We start from the raw sequence: 10123 nt of genomic DNA, 5'->3' as shown, positions 1-10123 counted from the left end.
AAGTAATTAATAATCACATTACTCTGAGTGTGAAATCCTTCCAGTGGCTCACCACTGTCAAGGATATAAATTGCAAATTTCTTAGCGAGAGGTGTAATTTACTCTTTTCAGTTTCATCTCTGTCCGTTATCCCCAGGCACAGTTGCCCAGCTCAAACTCAATTTTAGATTTTTTTTTTTTTTAAGTCATCTCTACACCCATGGTGAGACTGGAACTTACAACCCGAAATCAAGAATCAAGAATTACATGCTTTATTGACTGAGTGCCCCCAATTTTAGCTTCTTAAAGGGTAATGCTCTCTGTAGTCTCGAGGACCCCGTGCCACCTGTTCTTTCAGGAACTATTTTCTTACCTTTTCTTGCATTCAACAAAGAGTGAGGGCCAGGTAGCTAGTAGGTGCTGGGATAAAACAGTGAGCAAAGATGACCTCATCCGTCGGCGCACTAGTGGAGGAGGGTAATGTCGGAACTAGACAATAATCCAATAATCACACATGTAATTAAAAATTAAATTAAATTAAAAATTGAATTGCAGATGATGCTAATGGAAGTTACCTAATAAGATTAGGAGCCTATAATGTGGTTTTTAAGTAGCTAAGATTGAGAAAGTGAAGACAGAATTGATTCGAAGAAGAAGGAGTTTTCTAGGCTGAGAGAACACCCCTATGGAGGGATAAAACTTGGCACATTGTAGGGAACTAGAGAAATATTCACTTTCCCTGAAATACTTCCCGGGGTTGGAGGATATTGGGAAGAGTGCAGAGGAAAAGGTGGACGGTAGTGAGAGTCTTGGTTATTTTGTCCCTTAGCAACCGCCATCCAACATCAAGTAGCCGCCCCCTCGTCGCACTGATTATTGGGAGTTGTAGTCTTGACCTTAGTGAACCGACATGGCGGCCTCCATAGCCGGGGCCTGCGGGGCTGCAATGGAGCTGTCCCGAGGCTTTCGAGCCGCCAGGGTGCTGCTCCCTGCTCCAGCCTCCATCGCCTGGCGTAAGTGGAGCGGGGCTTGCAAGCTGGGGCCAAGAAGGAGCTCAGGGCCAGGTTCGAGGGAGGCGAGCCTAGAAGTCAGGGGCAATCCTCGTGGGACCGCGAGTTGGGGGAGATTGCAGGGCTCAACGGGAGCTCAGGGCGAGCAATGTTGACCTCTGTCGCCCGCACTGCAGGGGCCCGCGTGGGGCCGGAGCGTCCGCAGAGCACCAGACCTTCTGAGCCCGGCGCGTTCAAGCCGCCGCCGAAACCTGTCATTGTGGACAAACGCCGTCCGCCGCTTCAGGAAAGGAGGTGAGGCCCGGGCTTTTTGGGTCTGTGCGCTCAGGAACCTGCCTTTGCTTTGGAGATCTTGACTCTAAAGCCGAACTGGAACGAACTCTCAGTGCACGAGCTTGTGTGCAGGATTCATGAGGCTCATGCAGAGCTCTACCAACTTAGTTTTGTCTTCCTCGTTTTTTCCAAGCCAGGATTGAACTTTATCTGCAGTCCTACTAAATCAGAACTTCAATCAAGGATTCCCCCGATTTGAAGCTCTTCGCTTCGGCCTTTAGCCTGTATTGAGAATTTTTCTCTGAAGCACATCGTATTTTACTTGTTTAAGCAGCCGATTATTCCTTGCCTTAGTAAAAATGGGTTGGCCAGAACTAACCCTGTTTTCCCTTTCCAGCTCACTTGTTTTAGTTTCCTGAAACTGCGATACAGCGATAAAATTTTCCGCTAATTTGCGTCTTAAATTTGCTTTTCAAAACAATGGTTTAAAAGCTTGACCCACTTTAATGAATGCTGGTAACTTTGGAGGTACCTGTAAATTTAGATGACCTAGGATTTGCAGAAAGCGTAGAACTGTACAGCAACCTTATTAAAAAGCCAGTTTTAGCGGGAAAAACTTGGTGTGATATAAGGCTTTCTGAAAGGGCTCTTTGTTGTTGTTTGGATTACCTCTGTGTGCCTCTGTGTGTGTGTTTAACTTTGCAAATATCCTGTTCTAAGCCGAAATAACACTGAATTTATGGAAGCTAGAGATTCAAAAAAGATTTCCTTATACAGCCTTTTTTAAGGTGGAAAAGGAATATCTCTCTTAAATGGCAAAAATTCATACCATTCAGTTAAATAGGAATGTAAATCATGTAACTACTTTGGAAAACAATTGGACAAAATTTACTAAGTTTGAGGTTGTGTATATCATTCCATCAGGTTGGTACACAACTTAAAGTAATAAGAAAAAAATAATAAGTATGTACCCTTAAGGATACATGTACAAGGATGAACACAGAGATATCTATCAGTAGGTGAATAGGCAAATACATTTATGTAATAGAGTGTTATATGGCAGTGAAAAATGAATGAACTAGAGCTAATATGGATGAACTTCACAATTAAGATGTGTAGGGAAAAAAGCAACCTGCAGAAGAATTGATACAGTATGATGACATTTTTATGTTGCCCAGACATACATGCATATGTAAAGTATAAAATTCATAGGGGAAATTCTCCACTTTCACAAAGCAATCAAACCTAGCTTCTGTAGTAGCCATACAAGCTGACGTTATATATCTCCTGATGTGATAGAATAAGACGGCCTCATGATCACCTGTGTAATATTTTTACCCAAAATGTTTCACTTGGTCTACACATGTGGAAACGATAAATCCAGAATCCATGGATTGTCTGTAATACAATGGGCTTTGACTTTTCAGAACAGTCAGTGTTACAAAAATACAAAGATGAGGAACAGTGCCAGTTTAAGAGACTAAAGGGAGTAATACCCAGGTGTAATGTGTGAAGCTTTTGATAGTTTAGACTGGGCAACAAACAGCTGTAAAAGATCTTTTCCATGACAATTAGATATAGGAGTTTAAATAGATTTAAATTAGTTTAAATGCAAAGTACATAACAGATTATATTATTGAATTAATGCAGAAATTCTTAGATGTCATAAAGGTATTATGGTAAATGTAGCAGAAAGTCCCTATTCTTAGAAGCTTTCTAAAGTATTCAGGGATGAAACATCTTGATGTTCGACATTTTCAAATAGTTCAGGAAAAAAATTGCACGTGTATATGAAGCAAATAGGTCAAAATGTTGGCAGTTGATGAAACAAGGTGATGTATATATGGGTGTTCATTGTATTACCATTTCAATTTGTTGGTGGCTTTAAAAATTTTCAAAGGAGGAAATTGAGAGTTGGGGATCATCATCATCAAAAAGACATGACCACTGGGGCACCTTGGGTAGCTCATTCAATAAGCATCTGACTTCTGCTCAGGGCATGATCTTGGGGTCCTGGGATCCAGCCCCGCTTCAGGGTCTCTTTCAAATAAATAAATTAAAAAAAAAAATCTTAAAAAAAAAAAAAAGACACGACCACTGATTGATATGTGGGCTGGATGCTGCCTCCTCGCCCCCTCCCCTCTTCTTGGAATGTGGGTTTTGCTTGCCTTTCCTGCCCCCACGAGACTGCTCCAAAGACAAAGCCTTGATATGATGTTGTCGTGTTGAAAATGACTATATGGTATGTGTGACTGAGCCCACTTAGGACCTCTTTATAACTTTTTAAGATTTGACAGTGGGTATGGGGATTCATTTGTCTTGCTGCCACCCAAAATAAGCCCGTATGTAAGTTCCGTTTGCTGTTACTGAAGCTGCCACCTGCCCACCTGAAGTGGCCTGCTTCTTTGGTATCTCCTTTCCCTTAAGAATATGGGGGCCAGGGGCGCCTGGGTGGCTCAGTGGAGTAGAGCCTCTGCCTTCGGCTCGGGTCATGATCCCAGGGTCTTGGGATCGAGCCCCGCATCGGGCTCTCTGCTTGTGGGGAGCCTGCTTCCTCCTCTCTCTCTGCCTGCCTCTCTGCCTACTTGTGATCTTTGTCTGTCAAATAAATAAATAAAAATCTTAAAAAAAAAAAAAAAGAATATGGGGGACAGTTTCAGGGTACCCCTGGGAATTCCTGAGAGACTGGTGAAGCAACATTAGGGAAATGGAAGAAATGCATAGGAATAATCATCACCAAATTTAATGAATTACCCATTGTAATTAACTGAGGGGAGGGAGGTGTACACTGGGGCTTCAAGTATATTGATCACCTATTTCTTGGGATGGGTAATAAGGACATGAATTTTCAGGGTAATGCAATTTATGCTGTAAAGAAGTTAGCGAAGTTAAGAGAATAGGGAGATTACTTTTAAAGTTAGTTTGCAGTTAATGATTTCTAGGTTTGTATTTTTCTAGTGTCACTTGTTTTAACATGTACAACTCAATATGAGGCCTGTGGTTTATGGCCCTAGGCTTTGCAGCCTGACAGACATGCCTACATTTAAATCTTGACTTGATAAGTATATAATTAATATAACAATATGTCAGTTACTTACCTTCTCCAAGCCTCATTTTCATCTGTGAAAAGGGATGATAACCCTATACCCGCCTGATTCTTGTAAGCATTATTCTATACTCTTGGTTTTCATAAGCCCTTAATGCCAGGTGAGTACTCAGGAATTGTTAGCTATTTTCATGGGCATTAACAACAATTTTAGGAATAAAGAATTGACTTTTCTTTAGAGAAGAGCAAATAAAACACATCAACGTCAGAGTCTCTAATTTTTTTGGTAAACCAACAGTTTCTCTTTTAAGTTTGCCTTTTATTTTTATTTTTTATTTTTCACAGATTCTTGAGTCCTGAATTTATTCCTCCAAGGGGAAGAACAAATCCTCTGAAGTTTCAAATAGAAAGAAAAGACATGTTAGAAAGGAGAAAAGTACTCCATATTCCAGAGTTCTACGTTGGTCAGTAAGAGCCGGGCGCTTTTATTATTCGTGGTGGGAAGGGCTCCTTTTCTTCACTTAGGGGAGATGTTTTCCATCTCTCTGGGTTTTGCCCAAACGAGGTACTTCTTCCTAATGTATTAAAATATTTAAGAAGTTATGAGGTTGCCTGGTCATGCTGTTCATGTGTTTCTGCATGTCACGTCAAAGTTCACCTCTCCTCTGCATGTGTAGGAAGCATACTTCGCGTGACCACAGCCGACCAGTTCGCCAGTGGGAAAACCAGCCAGTTTCTGGGGATCTGTATCCAGAGATCAGGAGCTGGCCTTGGAGCTACTTTTATCCTTAGAAATACTATCGAAGGACAAGGTAGGTTTCATTGCATTAGTTTGATTTTTTGGAAAGTGTTGTCTCACGATTCCATTTTGTGTTCTGCATCCTGGGATGAGGCATCTGGCACTGCCGTGGAGCCTGGGGCCCAAGAATGGACCGGGACAGGCCGCCGGATAGATGGTCCACGCGGCACTTCACCAGGAGGTTGGCTTCTTGTGCAACCTGGCAACAACGGACTTGCCAGCCTCTGGCCACTTCACAAGAGGAGGCAGGGGACTGACTGTACACAGTGTGGGGACATTCATTGCTGGAGTAAATGACTCATGAGAACATTAAGATAAACACAGTGATGTCTGGATGAGTCACTTTGTCCTAAAGTGGATGCCCCTGCTTTGCTTTATATTGTGATGGTCACCACAATCATCACAGTTTGATAAGAATCGGAGGAATCTTTAAAAAGGCAGAATTTGTTGTTTATGCCTAGTAAGACAGAGGCCCAAGTGGCCTCTTTTAGAAAGACTCTGAGTCAAAATGGCAGGACAGTGAAGTTTTCTTCTTCAGAGTTGTGTGCTTCGAGGACATGATCCCCGACGGTGAAGTATTATATTCAAGAAAAGTGAACCGTGAGAACAGTGACTCTTCTTATGTGGTCCTGACCTGTGGCGCCCTACGTGGAGAGGCTCAGCAGGACTAGGCTGGTTGCAGAAATGTGTGCCTTCCATCAGGTCATGTGCTCGAAGACGCTTATAATAGAAAGACACAAGCACAGGTGTAATTTAGACGGACCTTGGTTTGATTTTCTTTCTTAAAATTGAGATAATAGTAGTTTCTACCTCCCAGGGTTGTGGTCAGCTATGTGCAGTTCTGTGTGTGACATACTGGCCATCGACTCCTCCAGGGCTGTTCACTCCCTCTCACCCTCCCCTAAAGTACTTTCTGTGGACAGGTTGGAGGGAAAAACAACTGTCTTTGGTGGTTTTTTCAGTCCATTGGCTTTAAATACCATCCATATGATGATAGGCCCCAAATCTGTATCTCGGGAACTGACCCTTTCCAAATTCCAGATTTGCACATACAGTTAGCTTTTCGAGGGCGCCTGGGTGGCTCAGTTGGTTAAGCAACTGCCTTCAGCTTGGGTCATGATCCTGGAGTCCTGGGATTGAGTCCCACATTGGGCTCCCTGCTCGGCAGGGAGTCTGGTTCTCCTGCTGATCTCTCTTTCACACTCTTTCTCTCTGTCTCTCAAATAAATAAATAAAATCTTAAAAAAAAACAACAAAAAATTAGCTTTTCGACATTTCCAATTGGATGTCTTTTAAGCTTGAGTTCCGAATAGGATTCTGTGTCCCCTCACAGTGTGTTCCTCTTTGTTTTTTCTATGTGTGGAAACGGCACCACTGCCCACCCGTTTACTGAAACCAAACATTTAGGAGATATAAAAATAGCTTATTAATAGCTTGTAAATAGTTTATTTATTCTCCATTCTTACCCACATCCAGTCAATCGGTTTTTCTTGGCTTAATCAAAAAAATACTCCTGTTGTGTTTGTTTCTCCATCTCGGTGGCCACCACTGCCCCCTGCCGGCAGCTGTGCTGTATGTCCGGTTTACCTTCCCGACCCACTAACTCACTAGGGTCCCCCCAGAAGGACCTTTTTCTGTTTTTGTCCCAGTATGGCAAATTTGTTAAGACCCCAGGTCCTTTACATTTGCTGTCCTTTCTGCCTGGAGTTTTCTTGACTATTTAGAGTGTCCGTTTATTTATTTCTTTTAGGATTTTATTTTTAAGTAGTCTCTCTACCCAACGTGGTGCTCAGACCCACAACCCAGAGCAAGAGTCGCATGTTCTACTGACGGAGCCAGCCAGGCACCTTTATCGTTTAGATCAGTTTCGATCATCTTTTCAGAGAGGCTTTCTCTGACTATACAATTTTTGTTCTGCTTATTCCCCAGCCACATGTTATCACTGTTTGTCTTGACTCTATGATATTAAGTGAAATTATGAATTGTAAGTGAGATTATGGTGTGTTTATTGTTTGTCATCCATTAGAATGTAAGCGTTAGGAGAAGAAAAGGATCTTGACCTATTTTGAGTTTACTATAGGTACAGTTCCTAAATCCTGAGTACCTGGAACAGAACAGGTGTGTAGTAAATCATGGATTAGATCCTGGCATTAAATAGTAGATGTTAATGATGATCCCATATATTTGTATTTCTCTTGGGTTTATTTCAGGAAACCTGAGAATATACTCTTTCCCTCTAGCATTTGATACTACAGAAGACATATCTTCAGGGGTTCCGAGCTTGCTTCATATAGAGGGCCCCAGCATGTTTTAAAACCCAGGCCATCCTTTAGAGGGGCTTCTAAACCAAAGTTAGAACTTGAGAATTTATTTATTCTTTTTTTTACGTCATCAGTCCTGTTGCCCTTAATGTAAAAGATTAAGTTTTATTTAAGTAATTAAAAAATAAACAAGAACACGGCAGTGAAGAATTTCCTCAAATTTTCTCCGTGTGAATACTATCAGACGTGAAGAGATGTGTGCCTGTTTATAGAAGACATTTTTCTTTAAACTATCAGATTCTCAGATTTTTTCACTTTTTTGTCTACATGGACTTTAGCTTGTTTCTTTTTCTGTTGATCATCTTCATCTTAAAAATGACAAATTTATGTCACATTTCCTATGTGCAAAACTGCAAGTTCCGTTATGAAGTAGTTCTTACTGTTGTAGGAGGCATATGCAGACATCTGGGTTTAGAGGGTAAGAATATATTTTCTCTTTTTAGGTGTTGAGATTTGCTTTGAACTTTATAATCCTCGAATCCAGGAGATCCAGGTGGTCAAATTAGAGAAACGGCTGGATGATAGTTTGCTGTACTTACGAGACGCCCTTCCGGAATACAGCACTTTTGATATGGATATGAAGTCGGTAGCACATGAACCTAGCCACGATGTTCCTGTGAATCAGGTATAAGCTGTACTTTTGGAACTGAAAGTTCTCTGTAGAAAGAGAATTCTCTTTAAGAAAGAGCCATCTTAATGAAAACTTTTAGAAGAATATTTGCTTGTGATTATCAGCTTAAATTATTATTATTATTATTTTTTTAAATATCTTCCATAGCTGAAAGTAAAAATGAAGCCTAAACCCTGGTCCAAACGCTGGGAACGTCCCAAATTTAATATTAAAGGCATCAGATTTGATCTCTGTTTAACCGAAGAGCAAATCAAAGAAGCTCAGAAGTGGAGTCAGCCGTGGCTTGAGTTCGATATGATGCGGAAATATGATACTTCAAAAATCGAAGCTGCAATATGGGACGAAATTGAAGCATCGAAAAAGTCCTGATTCTGAGAATCAGTTCGGTTCTTTGCAGAGGAGATGCTGACTCCCGGAGGATTTCTTTAAGGACCAATTTAATTTCTTATATGAGGACATAGTCATTAAATCAACTTAACGTTCATTAGTTTACAAGTACTGTTGTACTGTTGTAAAAAAAAAATAAATAAAATGAGCACACCAGTTCGTTACTTTAGAGTTATATCATTACCAAAATGCTCTTCATCGAGTCTGGATCCTGAACATGGAAGTGGTAGGATGGTTTTTTTAAGTTTGTGAAGTAAATTGTAAATACAAGAAAGAGATGATATGAAGAATAATAATAAAGTGAACATTGATACCTCAGGGCAAGGGGTAAAACATTTAGTAATCTCTAAGAAGGTTAAGAAATAGAACACTTACTTGGATTTGTGTGTCTGCAAATACATCCTTCTCTCCTCCCCTGGATACAAGCACTATCCTGACTGTGTCAGTCATTCCCTTGCATTTCTTTTGGTTTATTACCTACATATACATTCTAAAACAACATACCTCCTTTGGGGAAACCTGTTGGCAGATACAGGAGGACAATATCATTATTACATGAAGGCTTCAGGGAGAACCTAAGTCTTCCAGTCATAGTCCGGCTGCATTTTCCCTGAGAATATACAAGATCACTTTGAGGCGGTTCATGGCTAAGGTCGTGAGTCCTTAAATAGAAGGCTCACCACGGGCCATCTGATAGGCCGGAGGGTGGGTAACTGATGCCTGGCAGAAATGTGGTGGAGGGAGTAGACTGTTCTATATGCTCTGGTTTTCACCTCATGATGAATCAAACTCCAGCTCAGAGGACAGCTTAAAGCAATACTTCTGTGGGTTACGGGGAGTGTCCTTGCTGATCCATGTAGCTGAATGGAGTGGAAACCTGGCGTAAGGACATGGTGAAAACCAGTCTCCATGGGGTAGTTTGAGCTAGGCTTCCCTGAGCATGCTGTTCATCAGATTAAAAAGAGTACAGTACTGCACAGGGCCAGCACAGGTCTTAACGAGGGCAACGCTCATGAAGACATGTAAGATGTCTTAAATCATGCTGTGTGGATCCAGCCTCTGGTGCTTGGCTAACTGGGGATTTGCATTAACTTCTCTCCTGTGCTGATCGGTTTTGGGGCTTTTTGGCTTTCTGTTTAATTGTTACTGTTTTCTGGAACATACCTTTTGGTAAGTTCTAGAGGAAGTATGTACGAATATAAATCTTTTGAGACCTTACATGTTTATCATATCTAATATTTTGTAGAATTCTAGGTGGGGTGTAATCTTCAGAATTTTGAATATATTGCTACATTGTCTTATTTCCAGTTGTGTTGCGAAATCAAAACCTATTTTGATTTCTGTTCTTTGTATGTGACTCGAAAGCTTGTAGACTGTTTTACTTCTCAAGGTGATACAGTTTCACAGTGATGTGCCTTGGTCTGAATCTATATTTATCCATTATGGTGGACATTTGATGTATCCTTTCAGTATGCTAACTTGTATCTTTCACTTCGACGGGGGAGGAGGGTGCGGAATCTTATTCATTGATGATATCCTCCCCTCCACTGCTCTTTGATGTTGGCTCTCCAGGACGGATCCCTATCCCTATCCCACCCCCAACCCCATCTGTTTGTTTTTTAGCTCTTTAATTCAATCTTCCAACTCTGCTTCGCTCTCATATTTCTAAATCTGAAA

At 41.2% G+C, this 10123-nt stretch overlaps 1 protein-coding gene across 1 annotated transcript; it reads left to right on the top strand.

Annotated features, from left to right (window-relative positions):
* The first annotated feature begins 868 nt into the window (after positions 1–868).
* Positions 869–8565, top strand: MRPL19 (mitochondrial ribosomal protein L19). The gene is made up of 6 exons (XM_047746491.1): positions 869–992; positions 1166–1283; positions 4654–4772; positions 4986–5120; positions 7872–8053; positions 8207–8565. The coding sequence occupies exons 1-6, from the start codon at positions 890–892 to the stop codon at positions 8426–8428; spliced, it is 879 nt and encodes a 292-aa protein (XP_047602447.1). The 5' UTR covers positions 869–889; the 3' UTR covers positions 8429–8565.
* The last annotated feature ends 1558 nt before the right edge of the window (positions 8566–10123 follow it).

Source organism: Lutra lutra, chromosome 9, assembly GCF_902655055.1.
Source record: "Lutra lutra chromosome 9, mLutLut1.2, whole genome shotgun sequence".
In the NCBI taxonomy this organism is placed as follows: Eukaryota; Metazoa; Chordata; class Mammalia; order Carnivora; family Mustelidae; genus Lutra; species Lutra lutra.
Note: the sequence above shows the minus strand (reverse complement) of the source record. Positions and strands in the feature narration are given on the sequence as shown.